Below are 22,251 nucleotides of genomic sequence, written 5' to 3' on the forward strand. Positions count from 1 at the left end.
TTCATTTTTCAGGATTGGAGTAGGCAAGAAGCTGTGAGGTGTGATAAAGTGGTAGAGCTAAAAGAGGGAGATCTGCATAATAACTCCTTATATCAATGCTGAGGTCAGCTACTGCTCTCAGATCTATGAGTGTTAAAAATAATTTGGGCCCATTACTGTGAACAATACTTTTTAAACAAAGATTCTGATGTCTGAATCACTATATTAAAGGTGACATGCAAACAACACAATAGCAGAATTTCCCAAAAATCACAAAGCCATGCACTACACAACTATAAACCCATCTTTTAGGTGAGTGGAACATCTACTTTTAAAACCACCCTTACCCTCTTAAAGAATAATTAAAAAGAATCGAGAAGTCTATGATCTTTTCCTTCAGGAATTTCTTAGACATTCTTTTACTCAGGGCCACATGAAAAGCTTTCTGCATACTCCTACCTCCTGTGAAAAAAAGTATTTTGTGTAATTCCTAGGCTCCAAAGGATTTCTCAAAGATACAAGACAAAGAACATTCATGTCACCCATATTTTCTTTCTGGTGCACAGAAGGAATTATTCAAATATTCAAACCCCTGAAATCCACCAATGTTTTTCTGTGTTGGTATGAGCATGTTATATGGGTTAAAATCCCTTGTGAATTCACTTCAGCGAAATGAGTTGAACTTTACACTTACATATATGCAAGTATATGGTATAAGCCTGTGTGAAATTCTCTTTTTTAAAGCAAATGTTTAAAATACAACAGATGTTCACTTTGTTTGCCTTTCTAGTGCTGGGTAAAAATACTAAAGTTGTTCCAATATATGGTCATAATATTTTCTCTTTCTTTTGGCAGCCATCAGATTGCTTTAACTTCATTAAAACTCAAACGAGCAATGCTATAGTAGCAGTGAAGATCTGGTCTCATATCTAATGTGATGTAAATTGTGGTTTCTAGGACAGTTGTTGTCCCACCTTGTGTTACTGTTCTCTCCCCCTACCCTTGCTCTAAGCATCAGGAAAGGGTCTCCCATCATTCTGCTGGATTTAGTGACAAGTAACACAAGAAATGCCCTTCTGGGTCCAGTGGTTCATGCTATCCCTGAACTCTGTCTCTGACAATTGCAGTAGCAGACACTACAGAGGGAGAATAATCTCTGCTCAGAATAAATTCTGACACAAATTTTAACAATAGAGGACAGGATCCAGGACGATGTCAGACACACATTGCTTTTGAAAATGATCAATCTTATGACACTTTTTAGAAAATAAAACTTTTAAAATAATTATCTCAAAACAGATATACTCTACCAGCTCTCAATAGGGACAAGGAGAAGGTATCTCTCCCATTTGCTCTATTGCTTTACATTAGCTTTTTGGTAACATTTCCCTATTTCTGTGACCTTTCCTGTTGAAAATACTTGGACACACATTAACTATTATAACTCCATTCAGCTTTTCTAATTTGAAAAAAGCAATTCCAGATGTGGCCAGTGTTTACCTCCTGAGCATTATCTCTTACTTTCTAGTACCTTGGTAGGCATCTTGTTAGTTTTCATAGCTTGTTCTTTTTTGTTCATTGCATTCACTAATGCACTGCTCTCTTTCCTTCTCTCAGTAGCATGAATATAGGATATATGTGTAGATTTAACATTCAAGAACTTGGCTTGCTGTTAAGACCTAGAAACTGAGATATGTAGTCACTTACAAGAAATGGTGCTGAGCATAATAATTATTTTGCAGAGATGGTATTTCCTGGCTAGGGTCTTTCTTTGAAACTGATGTATTCAGATATCTACTATAATAACTGAAAACCAAGAAATAAAATTAATGATTACAGCATCTCACTGGCATGGTATATGTCACTCTTCAACACTCTCCTCTAAATACTTTTTTGTGTCATTTTTACTTTACTACCTAGCCCTTAAGCCAACTTGAAAATTTCAAGAATGTTTACAGTTTATGAAACTATTATGAAATCAGAAAGCACCATTTATGTTTTTATTACTATTTTTCATACTTGTATTTTTGACGACCATACAAATGCATTCATTACCTCAGTGACAATCTCCCCACTCCACCACAAAACTCAATCACAGAGTAGACTTTGGAAGAACGTCTTTACTTTTTTTTCATCTCCCATCATAACATAATCAAAGATTATTTGCTACTTCAGGCATAGTCAGCCATACAGGCTGACAGTTTTCATTCATGTGACTCCAGATTTGCTAAAGATTGTGGGTTTTAGAGCATTTGCTGCCAGCACTGAAACCATAGGGCTGCTCAGAAACATTCTGTATCAGGGGAGTTTGAGGGGGTGGACTGCCTCCAAGTACTTTGTTATGGGCAAACAACACTGAATTTTGGCATTAACAGCCGTAACATCACTGGCACAGTCACAGAGGTAAAAAATTAATTGTTCAATTTCTGCAAGATCTTTCAACATTCAGATAGATGGTTTATTACATTTTGTTCTATACCTATTTCTTGCTCCATTTCTTAGATACTTGTTTAACTCTGGGAATAATTCAGTCATGATTTGTCAACTATTGTACATCATGGTAGTAAATTTAAAAAGGGACAACTGCAGTCGCATCTTTTGCAAGTGGTCTTGTGATAGGATGATTACACAGATAAGTCCTGAAGTCATTAAGCCTTTAAGTCATTAATTTTGTGGCTAGTAGTAGCATTTGCAAACATACATATACTTCTACACTGGAAAATGTGATGCTGATCTCTGTGGATGAAGGCTGAGAAGATTCTTCTAAAGAAGGCAGAGAGAAGTCCAGGAAATATGCTTTGATGTTGCCTACCTGATGTTCTGAATGACTGAAATGTCATAGCTATTTCTTCTGAAAATAAATGATAAAGCATCTCTGTCTTGGACTATTACAACACTCTGAGAGAGACTTTAAAGAATCTGTGCACATAACATTACATTTTAATCTCTTGGGGAGCTGAGGGAATGAAATATAGTAAAATAAAATTAAATCTTGGAATGATTTGTCAGTATGTACAGGATTACAAATTTATGTCTGCTCTATACATTTTCACAGGCCTAAAGTTTGCAAAGATACCACCTTAAATATTGTAGCATTGAAAAGATGCTATTTCATAGTTGGAAAATGTCTAAAGCTACTGCATTTGATTAATGCTTTAATATTTTCTATTAAAACACTTTGACATTTACTTCACGTACTGGTTAGCTCTTGACTTGCAAGGCACTTTGTAAATATATTTCTATGGTGACTTTTAGAAGTGAGGTGTGCCAAATGTTACAGTGAGGCAGCAGGAAGAGGAACCAGACTGACCGCTACAAGGACTGGGCTTAGTGAGATGAACTATTAAATTCTTAATATTGTGACAAGTTCTTAACCGGGCCCCTAAGAGTCCCTATTTTTACCATGTAGGAATCACATTCAGAAAGATTATTGTCTCACATCCACTTAACATAATCATGTCAAGTTGTACCTGTCAAAAGGAACCCAACTGTAAGTGTAAACATGCAAAGTGATTATTCGCAATTAAGACAAATGTAATTTAAAAAAAGGATTTACCACTTGTGGTGTCTCCTGCAAGGTTAATAGGTTGAGCATTCTCTGTACTACGAAGTCAACTGAAGACAAGACAGTAAGGCTGAGTGCTTATTTCAAGTCCAGAATTCAGATAGTCTTTTTTTTTTTTTTCCCTGAGAAAAGCTCTTGGCTTTTAACAAGTTCTCATATCAAAAGCCTTACTGGTCTCCAAGTCATCAGCTAGCAGAAGTGATGGCTTATGACAAAGATGTGGGCAGCTCCTCAATAAGCAAGGAATCACAATTAGATGGTTCTTTTTATTTTAAAAGCATTTCATACCCTTACTATTGACTTGTCATGAGGTCCTGGATGAGATCACAGCATAATGTCTCAGTTCAGAACTCCCTTGATGATTTCCAGCAAAAGTCTGAAAATACTATTACTGAAATATTTTATCATCATAACTTTTTGAATGTTTTCATAATTCCTGGGTAGATAAAGTCATTTCAATGTAAAGCCATTGACAACATGAATAAAATTGTCCTGTGTAGACCAAGTCCTACATACGGCTATCCAGTGACTTCTAGGCATTTGAATTTTATGAGACAGAATGAGGAAGATAAATTAGCTAAAGCACACTTTGATTCCAAATGAAAATACAATTTAACACTCAAGCAGTTGAAGGAACATAAAAATTGAGTAAGTGGAACAATAGATTAAAAGTCTTCATCTCTCCCATGCGGTATACATATGAGCTAGAAAAATATAAATAAATGCTTCAGTGATTATACTGCATAACACTTCTCTCCCTACCCCTTCATCTTCAAATAACATGTTAAAAAATCTGAAGGAACACAAGAAGGTGGATTTTTTACCCAATGTTCATTTTGTTTCCTGTAGTATCACATGCAGATACCGATCTTTTTCTCAACTACGCTATTACTGGCTAACATAATGTAATTTCACCAAAGTCAGTGAAATTGTAATGGCTCAAGTCTTGAATTACTGACAGAAGGAGTGTAACTCCAGTATCTAGGTGTCTAACTTCTAACTCGGGTAACTCTCCCATTAAATTCGGTGAAAAAATAACCTGGCTAAAGTGTAGAAAATCAGGCCCATAATCATGATGGCAGAGACAAGGAAGTTCAGATTTTGTACTATCAAGTAATCTAACATGAAAGATAAAGGCTTTAATACCTCCATCAGAGATATCTTTGGACAGCACAGGACTCTTGTGTGGGTGCTGCAACAGTACTGCCATTTTTCCCTCCAGGAGGATGTTAAAGAAATAAAGGGCAAGATGAGACTACCCTGGTCTGTCCATTCCTTGGCACAGCTAAAAATGGGGACCAAGGCTGCTTTTGTTCTTTTTCCTGACTTCTGCTCTAACAGCAATAGAACAGCAAAAATCTTGGCTGGAAGACTATAAAACATAGTGCTTGCGTAGTTTTTCTGTAGTTTTTGGAGCAGTCCACTTTGCAGGTTAATTTAGCTGTAGGCAGAGTTGTTCATACTTTCTCACATGCATTCTCATTCCTGTGTTCTTAGCAGATGCTACATCGTAAGCAAACAAGCCCTGAGTTTGTCTTCCATATACAAAATGAAGCTACCTTAAAATTGCACCTTGACCATCAATTTTCTTCTTCTTGAATAGTTTCAGAAAAAGGGATTCTTCTGCCTCTGGTGTGGGTAGCCCTAATTTGTCATTGATTTGATTGACAGAAGAGTTTATTTCACATAGTTATGAAAGTTGCTTGTATGGAGAGTTACAGCAGTGAATGGATTTAAGTCAGCTGGAAATGTGTGGACAGACAGATTCAATACTTTTGGAAATGCTAACAAAAACTACAATTAAACAAGTAAACCATGTCTGAAAACAGTAAGATAAAACCATTGTCTCTTTTTTCCCTCTTAACTATGAATAATAAAAAGCAGTCATGGCATCTGTGCCGTAGAGGATTGTTGTAGTTCAACTCAGATTCTATATGTAATGTTCCAGTTTCACAGAACCCACCAGGGAAAACACCCAGCAAACCTGAATATACAATTGAGACAAAAATCCATTTCCTCTTATTTGAGTAAAGCTGTGATTATTCAGTAAGCATAGTATCAGTATCAGAACTATTAGTATCATACATATTTTAATAAGCTTCAATTTAAAGTAAGAAACACAAATGCTGGTTAAAATCAACATTAAATTCTGTAATTAGCACCATTTTCCTGGTGCTTTAATAGGTGTTGATTTAGAGAAGCCATTTATGTTGCTGATATGAGTATTTCTGTTTCAACTAAACTGGAATAGTATGGGTTTATTTGCAACTGGAAGGCTTGTTCCAAACGCAACATGGCATTTGCCTTTTTCTCAAATTCTTAAATTAATTTGGCTACGAGCTATCCTGTAACAGAAGAATTTCCACCACTCCAGTAACGTGGCATAGCTGCACTCCTTGTGACAATGCAGAACACTAGCACCTTTCTTTCTGGACACCACACACATAAACAACACTGACAAACTATCAAAAGGTTTTGTGTTGGCATAACTGTATGTTTAAGGGTTGTCAAAACATTCTGCCGGTAAATCTTAGCAGTATAGAACTGGCTCAGTAATTAAGATGAGCTCCAGTTCTACTGAACACACAAAATTCACTTTTCTCATATGAACTAGCAAAGCAGAAACTACACTCCCCAGTGGTTTTCAACTTGTTAGCCATGTAGACTGGAGTTCTGAAAAATAGTTCTTCCTCTACTTAGAACATGCAGGTTAAAAACACACTTTTAATTTAATGAAGATGAACAAATTTACTCAGCTTTTAAGGTTTAAGTATGATCTATTCTAGACAGGAAATTAATTCAAAGTAGAATAACTATTCTATCTACAGTTCATCAGTATTAGTGTAACAGTCAATGAAATAAAAGTGCTTCCAGCGTAGACACACTAGGTTTGTACCACTGCAGTAAAACTATCATTCCTGAAAGGAACATAATAACACAGCTTTTCCTAAATGAGGGACACAGATGTTATGACGGAGACCTCGAGTGTATGCACCTCTTACAAATATCAGGTGCTTCAGCTTTATAATTTAAAAACAGTGGTAAAACACATCTAGCAGTTCAGTCAGCTTGGTATGCCTAAATGATAACAAGTAAGGATAAAATTAATTCTGCTTAAGTAAATTGGAAATAGTGAGAAGTCCTTGACTAATGTAAGTGAAATTCTGGCAGTTCTACTTTGATTAAGGCTGAAGTAACGATTTTTCCATGGACTACTTAGCATGGGTTATATATAAACACACACTTCATAGTGGGTATAAATACTTGTAGTTTATGAAGCAGTGCAGTAGCATGACATTCCTGTTATTGAAATAGGTCACTCGCTAACTTCTTATGTGATAAAAATACTTATAGAAACAATCTTACAGAAAACTTTAAAAATTAAGCACATTCCTCGATTTGAAATGCATAGGCCATTTTTGGATGTTTTGTGTAAAAGATGAGAGGTAATGGGTACAAGTTACTCCTTGGGAGATTCCAACTGGACACAAAAGAAAAATTTTTCACAATGAGAATAATCAGCCACTACAATAATCTGGCTGGGAAAGTGGTGGATTCCCCAACACTGGACACTTTTAAAATTCAGCTGGACAGGGCGTGAGGCCATCTGGTCTAGATCGTGCTTTTGTCAGAAAGGTTGGACCAGATGATCCTTGAGGTCACTTCCAACCTGGTATTCTATGATTATCTTCATATTGTTGTTCAATACAACAGTGTATGGCTTGTCTTTCAATTCAAAATCCAGTTTTGAACTTAAACCTATATCTTTGCTACCCAAATCCAAGTGACTCTTTCGAGTCTCATTAAAAGCAGACAAATCAACCCTCCCCACAGAGTTTCCAAATGCTGTGTGCCTTATGGCTACTTTTAAACATGACAACATGCATTTTAATGCTTTCTTCATGACTTCAAATAACTTGCTTATTTGGGTTTTTTTCCCAAGAATTCAACTAGCAATGTTCTAATATCATGAGAGGCAGGGTATTTTTCATTAAGTGGCCCAAGTTATCAGCAGCAACATTTTGAATCAGATATTCATTAGAGATCAACCATCAAATAGGTATGGGATTAAGACTGTTTTTTCACAAGCATTGTCATATAAAATGTCCAATCTTTAGAAGATAACTGTGCTTTTTTTCAATAATCCAGCTGCTAGCATTACAGAGTTAAAAATCCAAATTATACTTTTTGTCTGTACTTGAAAACTGACCCACAGTTTAAGGATAAAGGATGCTTGTTGGTCTTCATACTGCAGCCTCAAGGGTCTGCAGCCTCCTGTGTGCCATGTTTACTAGGTACAGTCTATATAAACAGAATTTTTTAAAAAGCAGACATTGCCACCAAAAAAAAAAAAAAAAGCAACTGTAAATACCATCACTAGAAGGGTTTTATCGGCTTAATTACAGACATTTGAAGAATTTTAAGTTGAACTGCAAGGTAAGAACAACAAAAATTAAAGTGTGTAAGACTATCTCATTTACCCATTAAAACACTGATTAGCTATTCAAAACTGCATCAGTTATCCCTGAATGAACAACATGCTTCAACACTTCTTTGTTTTCTCATTTTCTTGGTGGTTTGTTTTTTTTTTTTTCCCCAGCTTTCTCCCCTCTTAAAAACTGATGTAGAATGTTTCTTATATACTTAACATTTTTTTAACATTCTCCACAGCTGCTGGAGACTGACTTGGGAGGAAGATGGCAAAGCCTGAGCCACAACTGCCCAAACAGGCTGTGCAGATCAGGGCATCCCTTTAAAATCAGCATCACATCATAAAACTACCACAGCACCAATACACTGAGTCATCACTGCTTATCACAGTTCATCTTCACATTGCTTACAATTTATGGTACTGTAAATGAAGGAAGATTTGAGATAATGTCATAGCTTTCCACATCCACGTTTTTGCAGACAAATGCATATAACTTTTTTTTTTTTTTGGTAATATAAATAAAATATGAGGTAACAAGTTAATTTTCTATTGCTTCCCTGCATAAGGACTATAACTCAGAACACCTAATACAGAATATGTAACTTTTCCACTTACGCTTCATTTATAGTCCCACTCCATAGCACTACAAAGGAAGGGGCAAATGTCACGTGAAATGTGCAAACAGATGTGTACTGTCCAAGAACTAACAAGCTGACATAACAAGAGAACTGCAAGAGAACATACTTCAATGTGTGTGATATAAGCACACCTGGGACTCTAGTTACTCATGTGGATACTTTAGCCACACTACAATACCTTCAGCAAAACTTATTTTTTACTTAAATTCCCACTTTGACCTACAGAGAGATTTGGCAAGTCTCTTGGCAGCATTTAGATAGAATTTGACAAACACCCACCAAACTCCATATGTATTTCAAACCCTACATTTTCACAAATGCATTTCTTGAGGACACATAAAGTTCTGCTTCCACACCTGCACCTGAACCTTGTCAGTGTGAAGCATGTGGAGCTTGCCCACTGCGATTCAAGTACTCCCAAACAGTAGAATTTTTATAATTAAGAAAATATGCATTTATAATTAATGGGATATGCAGAACAACAGTCATTTAATTGAACCACAAAAGTAATTTTTTTTTCTTTTTTTTTTTTTTTTAAAGGCAAAAGTCCATCAGTAATTGCCTGAGTAGCATCACTTCCAGCGATCTTATTTCAACATTACAGTCAAGGATCTCAGCTCATTTTAATGCTGGAGTGCAAGTGTGGCAAGCTATCTAAGGTCAGTGCCTGATGAAATTACAGAAATGTTAGCTCTCTCAGTGAATAGCTCATATAGACTTAGGGCTGAAAATACACAAGAGCTACTAGTTTTAAATCATGTTCCAAGACTTTCATTATAAAATTTCTGTTTCCTTTTCCTAGCTTGGAGCACCCTGACCTACTACATATTTTCTGTCACTGACTTAGATAATTAGCTGTTAAAGGAAAGAGCTACCTTTCCAATGCTTTAGTGCAGACTACACAAGGTCAAAGTAAAATGTCACATGGGTCAACACTATTTAGTACTGAGCATCTGCCAGCTATTCCTTTGCTTTGGGGACATGCACACTAAAATCAAGTGTAACTGTTTATATCTTTATTTTAGGCACCTCTAGAACATTCATCATCATAGTAAGTATAATAACTAGATGTAGAGATATCTTAATTTCTGCAACAGAAATAGCATTTTTAACATACATAAAGGACATAATTCATTTTGCAAGCCTTATTTTCATTCTCTGAAACTAATTTCATCTCACTAGGGTTTCATATGGGCATTTTCAGATCCCCTTGCTCTACCGCAGTGCAGATAAGACAGATATTAGGTAGATGCATCAAGATAATGCAGTAAGGTAACAGATGCTGGTTTTATCAGAAGTGGTATATTTATTGTTCTTCAAACTAACAGAACTATGTAAATGCTAAATTTCTCAATTAAAAAAAAACCCACAACTTTCCAGTCAATTAACCATTGAGGCCCCCAAAATATATATACACAGCAAAAGCTTGACACCCACCCAGAAATCTATGACAAAGTACTTTTATAAAATATCATACTTCTAAAATCAATTGTTTTTGGAGACCTAATATATTATTTTGAACACTTGGTTCTGGCAGAAAACTTTTCTAATTTTTGGTTGCTAAAAAGGCTTGAAAATGCAACTCCAAAGCACTGGAAGAAAGGAAAACAGACAAAAAGAACCAGAAATGTGTCTTTCTCATGCTTCTAATTTTTAAGCCATGTGATGATTATTTGTGACCTAAACTATGATTTTCGAATGCTTGAGATATCAATATTATAAGAAGGCAGGATCACTAGTAAGGTATCAAGATTTGCTTCCAATGCCCAATCATACACAGGCATCAGTGACAGAACTATCCAGATGACAAGAAGTCATTATCCAGCACTAAATGCATGTGACATCTATCAGGATACTTACTGCAGATCCTATAGTATGACAGAAAGGTTCAAGCTAACTGTAAGCAGCTTGGCTTGGAACTAGAGGCAATTTAGCTTCAGCAACAAGTAACTATTTAAATACGTGGAAACAATATGTATGCAGAAATGTTTACTGGGACTGTCAGAGCAATGACTGCTGTCCAGGTGTTTTGTTTAGGGTGAGATATAAATTTGGTAAGAGATAAATCCCCTTGCATTCTACCCAGTCCTCCGAGATCAGAGGGGCTAGGAGCAGCTGGACTTATCCCTTAATAGGTATGCCAATTGAGACTGTGACTATAAGTCTGACCCAGACCAAACAGCCCATATACTGTATGTCTGTTGCATTCAAGAGCAGCTGTCAGATTCACAAATAGTACAGTTTATTTTTCATGCGACATTTGCAGATTCTTTAAGATTGCCTACAAGAAATGCACACACTGCAGGTTGACTATATAGCACTATAGAAAAAAAAAGGATTGCAATCACACACACAGAGTTCCTGGGTATACACTCGGCATAGCCAAGGAAGTCTTACCAAAAGGTGTCCCTTCTGAGGGGGTTCGAGAGCACAAACCCATTGATCTGTCCCTCCGTTTTGGTGTCAGATTATTGTCCCTCGAAGTTAGGTACAAATTTGGGGTACTATTTATTGTAGTAGGTATGGTGAGTGGGTGGGACTGTAGTCAAATCATTATTCTATCATTAATACATAATTAGTTTTATGGTGCCAAGGGGTACAGCTGGTTTTTGTGGGAGAAAAGAGGGAGGACGGGAAGCAAGGTCGACTTGGTATGATAGGTGCAGCTGGACTGTGTTAGGAAGGAAGGGAGGATGAGGCACAGAGTTGGCAGATTGCTACAAAAAATCATATTTCAAGGGAATCAAGCAGAACAGGAGATAAGTCTGTCCTTGAAGGGAAAGAATGGGACTGCGCGACCTGCACCCCACCTCACATTCTTCCTTGGCACCACATCAAACACAAACCACTGGACCATGGTCTGGTGCTGTGTTTATTCTGGGTGCTCAGTGTCAAGGAAAATGTATGCTTCGCAGACCTCCCACTGTTTTGCCCTTTTGCCTTCCCCACGCTTCCAACACTCAATTTTCCAATACCTAACTTTCAATACCTAATTTCCAATACCTAACACCAGGATGCATGGAATGTCAGAGTTCTCACTTCTACAGGCTCATGTACAGCCTTGCAAGGCAGTGGGAAATACCAGACAGCTGTCAGTACTGCCAAATCACTAATCTTTATCCTTGTCTAAAAGAACTTGAGTTTTACATAGCATTCAGCCTTCTTTGAACAGTCTCCCTTCAATAGCAGATCAGAGTCCTGACTTCACCATTTGTGTCTTCCAAGTACAGCAGTAATTATTCAAAGCTCTGCATCAACTTGGTTAGATCATTTCTGCTCTGGCAAATAACATGATTTGAGATAACTCAGCTATCTCTACACAACACCACACTCTGTCATGTCATCATGTGTCAAAGAGTGTTCAATCAAAGGGCCAGATATTGTCTTTAGGACTGTTACAAACTTCTATAAAAATAGCCATAGAAGCATAATTCACAAATGACAGAAAACATTTCACTGTAACTAAGTGAATGAAGAGGGGATATAAAAAGCAAACATCTTGAAATCTGGCTTCCAAAATGAACTGCTATATATAACTTTCTTACCCACCTAACCTGCATTGAACAGGCAATGGAGAACACAAAAGAAACAGTGTAAACTGTAATTCAGACAATTCAGTTAAGCAAGGGTTTTCTGAGCAGGTAACTGATGCTTCCACTAAATAAGGAAATAAATGGTTCATTCTGGAAACAAGATTTTGAGGACTTTGCTTCTTTTTTCCCCTGACAAAAAGCATTTCTTAACTTCTCTTAAGTGCTGTGCCACACCAATAGGGGACACCAGTCATGCAGCTTGACATATCCTTGACATCAGTCCTATTCAGTAAAGAAAGAAAATATTAAAAGCAGAGAACAAAATGGATAATTTTTTCTTTAGACAAAAATAATTAATGAAATTATGGGTACATTTTATACACAAAGACACTCAGAAGTATTGGGAATCTGCTTTGTTCTCCAACACTCCATCCTCTCTTATTATATACAAGTCATTGTGATAAATCAGAGCTGAGCATTGGTTTTCTAGACACCATTAAAACTATGTTTCTAATGAGAAAAGGATTTATGCATACAAAATGATGATTTTAACTGAATGCAAAGAAATGGCTATCAGCACAAAAGTAACACTAAAATCTAGCCAGACTGAGAAAAAACATTAATATTAAAGGAAAACAGAAAAAGAGAAAAGATTAACAGAAATTCTCAAAGATCTAGCTAAATTACTGCTAGTGCATACTCAAAAGAAACAATTAAATGACAAAAATGTATTTTTTATTCCTAAACATCCTTCTTCTGTAATGGATGTACTTTCACTGGTAGAGACAATGTTCACAGATACAACAGTGGGATTTACTATTCTATTATATCAAAATGGATGGACTTTACTGTATTTCAAATTGAAGACACTTAAATTACCAGTATAAACCAAAATATTAGACTATAATGTTATCTTTTTGTCCTAAATCAAACAGCTCAGGAAGGACACCAAACATACCTATTAAGATCTATTAACATACTAATCTATAAATTTACCTAATAAAGACATTTCCAGTCATTTTGTCAATGAAAGTTAGCAGTGTAAAAGTTTACTCCAGAGCATTCAATATTACTTAGAGAAATTTTGGTAATTAAAGCATGTAAGAGGTTTACACTATTTATTTTTTGAGTAAAACCAAGAACCTAAACTTAAAAAAGGGAAAGTGCTACTCATGTAATGTTAAATCAGAAAGCATAACACACTGACTAAAATCTTAAAAATATTCTTGTTCTAATTTTGTTTTCCCACTAATATATAATAAGATTTTTGAAAGGGAAAAAAAAAAATCATCATTAAGACTTCTGGCAAAAACCCTAAACCAAAGATTCCGTGCCCGATTTGCTAGTTTAGTATCCTATATATACACATCTAGATCCAAATATACATTCCAGCAAAGACACTGCAAATGAAACTCATTCAAAAGTTAATTAAAGCTTTTCTACATATGGAACTGTTCCTGATTAATTCCATATGGGGCCATTCTTATTACAGAAGTGCTTCATTCCATTTTAGTTAAAAAACCCTGGTTTGCACAGGAATGAGAGTTGCCCATACATGAAATTAATCAGAATCATTTGTAGACTTTTTTAATTACTTGTGACAAAATTAAAAAAAAAAAAAAAATCAGTAGGCTTTAATTCACAACAAGTTTTGTGCTGGTCTATCTGTATGGATCTCCTTGAAAGAGCATCTTAAATTAAATACCTGATAAAAATAATAAAAATATATTAATTAGTAATTAGTAATATATTGACTTTTTCAGTAGGTGTAAAAAAAAAAAAAATACACCATAGTGAAAAAACAGAAAAAGTCTTAAGTTTCTGAAGAAGGGCTTTTAGGTTACAGGCCCTGTAGCTGTCTTTCACTTCGTAACCAATCTGATCTTACTTGAGGGCCGGGATTCACAGTCCACAGCAACTGCATGACAAAGATTATATTAGAAGATGGCACACAGGACTGGAACCTCTCTTTTCCTCTGTCTTGTGCAATAAAGGAACTCCTATAACAGAGCAACAGCCCCATCCGACTATTTGTCATACATGTATATCACCTTGGCTTTGTACTGACACAAAGGGTGGAATGAGGTGCCTTAGCACACTGGTGTTGAAGTGGAAGGGGAAAAGAAGAAAATGCCCATACAGGAGTTTTCCAGGAAGGGTTTTGGACAGCTCACGCCACAAGGCTAGCATTGCAGTTCAAACAATATTAGCACCACCTAATAATTTTGGCATAACATATGTCTAGACTGGTAATACATTTCTAAGACTTGTACCCTTGTAAGTCTATTCTCAGTACTTGCCCTTCCTCCTCTTTATTTCCTTTAATTCAAAGATTGCTGAATGCTAATGATTTTGGCTGCCTGTTCAGATGACCAATCACCAAATGATATTGTGATCCTGTAGAGAAAAAAAAAAAAGAAAAAAAAATTTAAAGTGCATTTTGTTTTTTATAACCCTACACACATCAGCTTTGTAAGAGATACACCATTGTGATAAACTTTGTATAGTCAAAACCCTATATATTTCTTATTCATGATGTGACTGTATGATTTTCACCTGGTAGACAGAAGATTGCAAAGGATTTGGAAAATTGTCTCTCTCAAATCAAGTGCACTTTGCAGGGAGTTAATGGCTTAGTGAGTACTAACACTGCAACAGACAAAAAGTGGTATAATACCAGAAGCTACCTGAACAAATTTGCTGGCTCCCTTTGGCAAAAGCATGTTTAGGAAGCTATTGTCCTTACCAAAGAATTCTAGTTGCTTTAGAAAACAGGCTTAGGTAGGAAATTTGCAAAAGTTTGTGTAGGATTTACTTACACAACAAGGATTTTCGGCATAATATGCTTGTTATACAGACTGAACGCAGTCTGGTGGGGTGGCCGTATTCTCTCTCAGCTACAAATTCTACTGCAAATGCAGTTATACTAAAGAACTAACTTGAATAATATACTTTATTTCTCCTCTCTTGTAACACACAGCCTATTGCAGCAAATGGGCCTTTCTAGACGTTTGTCATGTAGATATAAACTGTGTTTACATCATTAGACTTTGTAGACATGACCACTACAAAGGTAGCTTTATCAGCAAACGTTTAAACTGTAGACAGTCATATGCAAATACTCCTCAACTATTCAGTTCTGGTCTATAAAAGGTCTGTCGTTACTGGTCTAATGGCCGTTAAAGAGCTCATTCAAACAGCTATTAACTCTGAAATAACCACTGAAAAATATCCTACTATTGCCTGTTTAACTCCTTCGGTAAGAAAGGAGAACACAAGCCAGAAATGTAGTGTTTACTGTAAATATTTCATTCTGATACAAAGCTCAGCAGGTGAAATATAATTCATTGTCCTCTTTCTTCTCACTTAGTCAGGAAGGTGTCAGCCTGATGGCATCGATAAATAAGGAGCCTCATACCATACCAAGTGCTGCTCTTCGGTGACTAGGGAAAGGTTTCTGGTCACTTTTACAGGACAGATGGGACATCTTCCCAAGAGACAAGCTTTGATCCCTGTTCCATGAGGGAGGGAGTGTCCTGGAGTAAACTGATGGGGCAGCGGAAAGAGTTCAAACCAGTGTTATAAACCCTTTTACCTAACAATGGATCAGCTATTTTGCTTCCAAAACCAGAGTGTGGGTTCTCACCTGCCGTCTGCAAATGCAGTGTCATCAGTGCTAGCTAGATTTGTATCAAGAGGTAGTTTTCCTTATAGGAGCAAAAATGGTAAAGACCCACTACTGTTTTTCCATCTTTTTCACAATGTTAGCATATAGGATTGAAAATTTCAGGGAAGGTAGAATGCAGTGTGCTTGAATTTAAGAGAATAATAATCCCAGTGGGTAGAGTTCAGTGCAATAGGAAGTGAAAACTTTCAGCTAGAAATCAGAACCAAGAGATCTAAGAGATCACAAGATAGAGAAGAAGCCTGTGGACTTTAATCTATAGACGAAGAGAGCCCAAAATCAGAAAGATTTGTGCAAGATTCAAAATACAAGTGGACATCTACAGATTCAATGTACTAAGGTTAATTCTATACACTAGCGTACAAGAGTCTAGGTATGTATTATAAGGTTGCAGCTATTACAATCATGTCAAATGCCCACATAAATTTTAAACTGTGGTCAGAAATAATCTTAAAAAGCTCAAAGCATTTATAACACATACTGTAAATAGCATTTTGAATTAGGGTTTTGTATAAGAGGTTTAAAAGCACCGTAACCCCCTCCCTCAGTTCTCTCCTTTCAAGCTGATAATTTTTATAAACATGAAAAATTATAAAACCCAAATTGTTGGATTTCATCAAATATAAAAGGCAGACTCTGTGGAAGTTGTTGCTTTGCTGGCATCTTGGTTGAAATTTACACAACAAAGAATGGGTCCAAATGGTATAAGCAAAATGTTGTCTTTGGACTCAGAGTCCTAAGAGGATAAACATTTTAGTTCTCAATAGTAGTGAACTGCAAGGGGATTTTTAGAGTTTCTCCAGAAAGAAATATCCACAGTATATAGCGTACCACGTGAGAACCCACTAGGCTCAGAAGCACACTGAAACCTTTCAGAAGCTGACAGCTGGGCAAAAGATGTGTTAAATCAGGGCCAAGGCAGAGAGTTGAGAGGGTTCTCTGAGCCATCAGTGTATGTTTCCATAAAGGCTGGCATCCACTCTAGAGTATACAGAAAAGCCTTAAAGGATGCTGCTTTGCCTCCTCCTCTTTCTTTTGTAGCAGATTGAAGGGTGATGCTCTGCGAGAAAGTGACAACATTAGTGATGCCATCATGCAGTGAAACCTGTGTGACAGATAGCATTTGTTCTATTTGTTCTAGCTTCTACATTCTGTTCTTTTAACACAAGAGGCACTAAAGTGAAACTCCCTGAAGGAACAGACACAGCTCCTGTCATTGCAAGCAACTTGCACTCCTTACCATGCTGAGGGAAGAAAAGTTTTCAGAGTCTGCAGGGTTAGAGAAAAGGTAGAAGAACCTGCAGCACACCTAAGAAACTAATGAGAAAAGCACACAGATATTGAAACTCCGCTTGCAATGGAAAAGCTCTTCCTGGAAACTAGAGATGTATACAATTAGTTTACAATTCAGAGCAGCCCTTGCCTATCCACGCAGTTTCAGTTGGCTCAGTGGATTCTCACCTCTTAACAAAGTTGATTTATGGAAGCATAGGAGAGATTGTTTATAAACAATTTTAATTTCTATTATGTCTTATTCGGTGTTTTTTTCATTTCAGGAAAAAAAAAATAAATAATGTTCTGTTTAATTACCAGTTCAAATAAAGCCGGTCTTCTGGTGTTTAAGCCTTTTTCACCTTAGGGGAACTAATTTTAAAGATCATTTTAAGACCTAGAGATATCCACTTCCAAGCTCCAGCTGACTCTGTGGTCTCATCACACTTTGGTAACAGTAGTCTGGATTTCTGCTCAGAGTGCAGCACAACACCTTGGGCCTGAAATGGTGGGGAAGCTCTGTGCTGATTGTGGCCTGCTGTAGCTGAGGCCTTGCTGTAGCACATGAGTTAGTGGCACAGGGAGGCAAACCCGTTTAAACAAAAGTAGGAGCTGCTGCCCTGTGAGAAGCAGAGACAGCCAAAGCAGCTGAGGGAAGAGAGAACACAGTTAAGACTCCAGTCTGAAAGCTAAGACAACTGAAAGGTTGCTATGACAAAAGCCTATAAAATAATGAATGGCATCAAAATGTGACGAAAGGACAAATGTTGGCTGTTAAGTCATGAATAAGATGCCTCTAATTAAATTATCGGGAGAAGACCTTAAGCAAACAAGTACTTTTTCCAAACAACCCCTATTTGCCTTGTAGCAACTTGGTGCCAAACTGTTGTGCAGGGCTAGGTTTAAGTTGATTTCAAAGACTGACCAGAGAAATTTACATGAAAAATCAAGTAGTATTAAATAAAGTAATGAAGGGGCCTCAAGAAATGCTTCTGAGGTTGCCAAGCACAAGGAGAAAATAAAAGCAAGAAAAATCACTCTGCACCTGTCCTGTCTTCACATCCTTTCCCAAAGTACTTCTGCTGGCTATCATGAACAAAGATACTGAACTGGAGGGACTTTTGATCTGAATCATGTATGGCCATTTTTATATGTTCCTATGTACTTGAATAATTCATTCTTGTAGAATGTTTGGATGAAGGATATTACATATCTGTACAATAGATAATATTTTTTTTTAGTCATGCGATATGTCATAGTACAAGCTAAAGCATGTATCAGCTTTCCTACAGTGGTAAAGTTATTCAGGTTAAAATTTAATGAACTAGTCAGAATTTAATGTCTAAAAGCTAATCACAATTAATTGGTAGGGTTAAATATAGCCTTGACAACAGAACAATCTCAGTGACTTCAGCATTGTCCTGGCTTAGATCATGGATAACTCAAGCATGCATGGTTTAAGTGTTAAGTTTTCACTGAATTATTGCCTGTATATTGTATTGAGTTAAATTTATTATCAGACTAATGAAAGTGTTCTAAAATAGTGCAGTTTCTAGAAAAATAAGCTCCCAAAGGAATTTCACTAATGAAAATTAAGTCAGTGGATTAATGTTGAAAACAATATTCTGGTTTTCATTTGAATCAAGGAAAAAAAATAAAAGCAATTTTATTGGAATTTTTTATATGCAGAAATTCACTGTGTCTTTTTAAAATAAGCTATTTGTGTTCTATTACTTCTCATGGAGTTAGGGGGAAAATTTTTTGAAAAAATCAGTAGCAAATGATACCCTACATTTAAAAGGATTTTACTATGCTGATAAGAATATAGATTGTTTTGTTTACTGAAGCCAATGGAAATTCTAGCAATTTCAATGTGAACTATAACAGCATGTTTGGGTTTTGTTTTTTTTTAATACAGATATTCATCACAACATCATGGTATATCCCCTTAAATAGCTACCCTGATGCAAACAGCTGTAAAAGAAATGTTGTCCAACATTTAACTAGACACTAGACACGGCATGATTCTTTAAAGGTGCTCTGAAATGCATGTGGTACTCTCTTTTCAGTATGAAATAGGAAACTCAGAAAACAGACATTCAAATCCTATTTGGTAACTCAGCATCTTTTTCTCAAGCAAGCTTGCCTAGCTGTCTAAAACTTGGATCTTTCTTTTATTGTTCTTAACCTAATGGCTTGCATATATCTCTTTTATGTTCTTCTTTTCATATTCACATTATTTCCTAAAAGCAGTTAGCTGTTTCAGCTTTACAGAAAGACTCAACAAGATTCTCAAGAAAAGGTCCCAAAATTGCAGAAGAATTCTGAGAAATGCTATGAAAATTTAAATACTGTATGATACTCTTGCTATCCAGTTTCAGTTCTACACCTAGGAAGACTAAATCTAACATGGTCTTTAAAGTATGTACTTCTATTAAACTGTAAAATGTAACCACTACTCTTTGTAATTACATTGCTAATTTTAATCATATTTTTTTCAGAATTCACCCACTGCAGCCTATCAAATCCCAAACCAGAGGCAGTCTCTGAATTATTTTGATTTACCAGTAACTCTTAAAAAAAAAAAAAAAAAAAAAAAAAAAAAAAAAAAAAAAAGCAAACACCCTAAAGACAGAAAGCCAAGCCTAAAGACAGAAAGCCAAGCCCTGACTGATCTTTATGGTAACATTGCGACAATGACAATAACTGATCATAGCTCCTAGATTACTTAAAATCATAAGATTCCAGGCAAACACAATTTGGCTAAGATACTCATTTTTTTTATTTTAAATGTGTGTTAAAAGTACTGTACAGTATAGCAGAATATAAAACTTTTTTCTTCTGCTGCTACTTAGTGCATTTAACAAATAAAGCTATTAAGCAATAACCATTCCAGTAGCAATATTAATAAAACAAACCAAGACAATAATTTCCTACTCCACTCCCTTGACTCCTTTTGAGATGTGTACTGGCAGCAGAAAATAAATTACTCTCTCCTTTGTTTTGAGCAACAGATGTTCTGCAATTCTAGAAACTAATACCAAATTAAGGAAAAACAGGACACGATCCTGACCCAAAGTCACCAAAGCTCTAAATAGCCTCAAAAAAATAGAATCTATAATGCCTTTGTAAGGGTTGCTTTTCCATAGCAATTACACCACTCTGCTTTTGCATTGGAATCATACAAGTTTTGCTAGAAAAGGACAATAGTCTCCATTTCCACAATAAAAGGTAAAGAGTTCTTTTTCTTGGAAGAGCATTTGTATTATCACTTCCAGGGCAGTTATCTTTCATTTAATAGTAAACAGGAGATCCTTCAGAATACTTTTAGTTAGGGCCATAAAAGAAAATAAGGTAAAACCCCACACAATCCACCCTCAATCTGGCTTCTGCTCTAATTTGGACTATTAAGATTAGTTTGAGTTTCAAGAGTTATTAAAAGGAGAATTTCTCTTTTTGCACTTTAGAATTAGTGGTACTAACCTGTTGCCACTCTTAAGGCCAAATATTAATCCATTTTATTGAAGTAAATATTACCTAATATTTTCCCTTCATTGCTGGACCACATTTTCAAGATCTCATCCATTTCATTGACCTATTATTTTAAAAACATCTATGGATTAGAAGAAATAAAATCTCACAGGATAAAATAGCTTACATGTTATATATTTGGGCTATGTTTAGCTTTGGACTTCCATTTTCCATCCTGAACAAGTACCATTCATATGCCTTTGACATTAAAAAAAAACACAACCCCCCCCAAAATTTACTAGGCTAGCCTAGTCAGAGATTAGGTTTATTTTGGCAAGACATCTCTAAGTTTCCCCTCTCCCTGAAACTTTCTAAAACCAGTCTTTATTCTAAACATTTGATACCAGTAGCAAACAACTATTTAAAACCGATTTACAGTAATAAGATGCTTCCAGAAGCATCTTATTACTGTAGAACCAGAAGGGCTTTAGGGGAGGTTTCCCTCTAGAAAGAGCAATTGGTGAACGGACAGCAGGCTGGTTTTCAGCAGAGGCAGTAAGAGGTGTGATAAGAAACAGCTTGCTCTAGAACAGAGCATTGGTTATGCAGAGCGTTGACAACACTGGTTCACGAAAACACTGATCAAAAAGCTTCAGCTTTTGTCTCAAAGTGAGTGAAAGCCTCTCCAACAACACAGCACTCTGAAACCTCAACAAGTCAAGTGAAGTTCTAGTTCTTTGTCAAAACAAGAGCAGCGTCCCACTCAACAAGGCCACAAATAGTCGTCCCACCTAATCTAACAAAGAGAAAAGCTACGATATCCTTCAGCCCCTGTCTGCAGTCTCCCAAAACACTGACAACCTAACAGTTGACCCGTGAGAAGCGGGAGGGGGCAGCCCCCAGAGACCCCTTTAGGCCGCGCCGGTGCCGGCTGCAAGAGGGTGTGGTCTTTCCCCGCCCCTTCCCACTTGGGGCTACTTAAAGAGAAGAGCGGTGCGTGAAAGCAACTGCCTTTCTCCACCTTTACGGAAAAAAAAAAAAAAAAAAAAAAAAGCAAAAAAAAAGCCAAAAAAAACTATCTAGGGTTTGTTTTCTCCGAAAAGTTAGTTTTCTTTTTGTTTTAAAGGCCTCGGGTTTTTTTAAGTGTGTGGTCGCTGCCTCAGCTTCAGTGAATGATGGTGAGTGTAGGGGTCGGGACGCAGGGGGGAGCCATGGTGGGCACCGAGGGAGGTGGGATGGGGGGGTGCGTTTGGATGCTGAGCCGTGGGGTGGCTTTTTGCTGGGGGCTGTAGTGGCTTGCTCGGGTCTTTTCGCGGGGAGCGGAGGTGAGGCTTGAGGTTTTTTTGCTTGTTGGGTGAGGAACTGGGATCCCCACAGCAGCGGTAGTGTCGCTTTGTAACGGAGCGAGGGGTGCGCCGCTGCCTGGGGTTGAGCCCCTGAGGGTTACTGCCATTTTTAATAGCATGAGGATTTTAAAGTTTTATAAGGAAATGAGAGATTAAGCTCAAGGGAAGGAATATCGCAGCTAAAAAGCCCGAGGCTTGTGGAGGGAAGTGCCAGGGCTCGAAGCCGTCGGCGCCACGGTCTGGTGAGGATTTCGCGATGGCAGGCGCTTCACACCACGAGCGGCCATTTTGTGGCGGCCCTGCCTTGCCACATGGCGCCGGGCTCTTCCC

General features: G+C 36.9%; 1 protein-coding gene across 1 annotated transcript in view; it reads left to right on the forward strand.

Annotated features, from left to right (window-relative positions):
- The first annotated feature begins 9,208 nt into the window (after positions 1-9,208).
- The window catches only part of DAZL (deleted in azoospermia like), a 29,477-nt gene continuing 16,434 nt past the window's right edge, over positions 9,209-22,251 (forward strand). Inside the window, exon 1 of the mRNA XM_026842881.1 lies at positions 9,209-9,273. Coding sequence (XP_026698682.1) covers positions 9,241-9,273 — 33 coding nt within the window. The 5' untranslated portion in view covers positions 9,209-9,240. The remainder of the gene's footprint in view (positions 9,274-22,251) is intronic.

Source organism: Athene cunicularia, assembly GCF_003259725.1.
Source record: "Athene cunicularia isolate RWA chromosome 2 unlocalized genomic scaffold, athCun1 chr2_part1, whole genome shotgun sequence".
Taxonomy (NCBI): domain Eukaryota; kingdom Metazoa; phylum Chordata; class Aves; order Strigiformes; family Strigidae; genus Athene; species Athene cunicularia.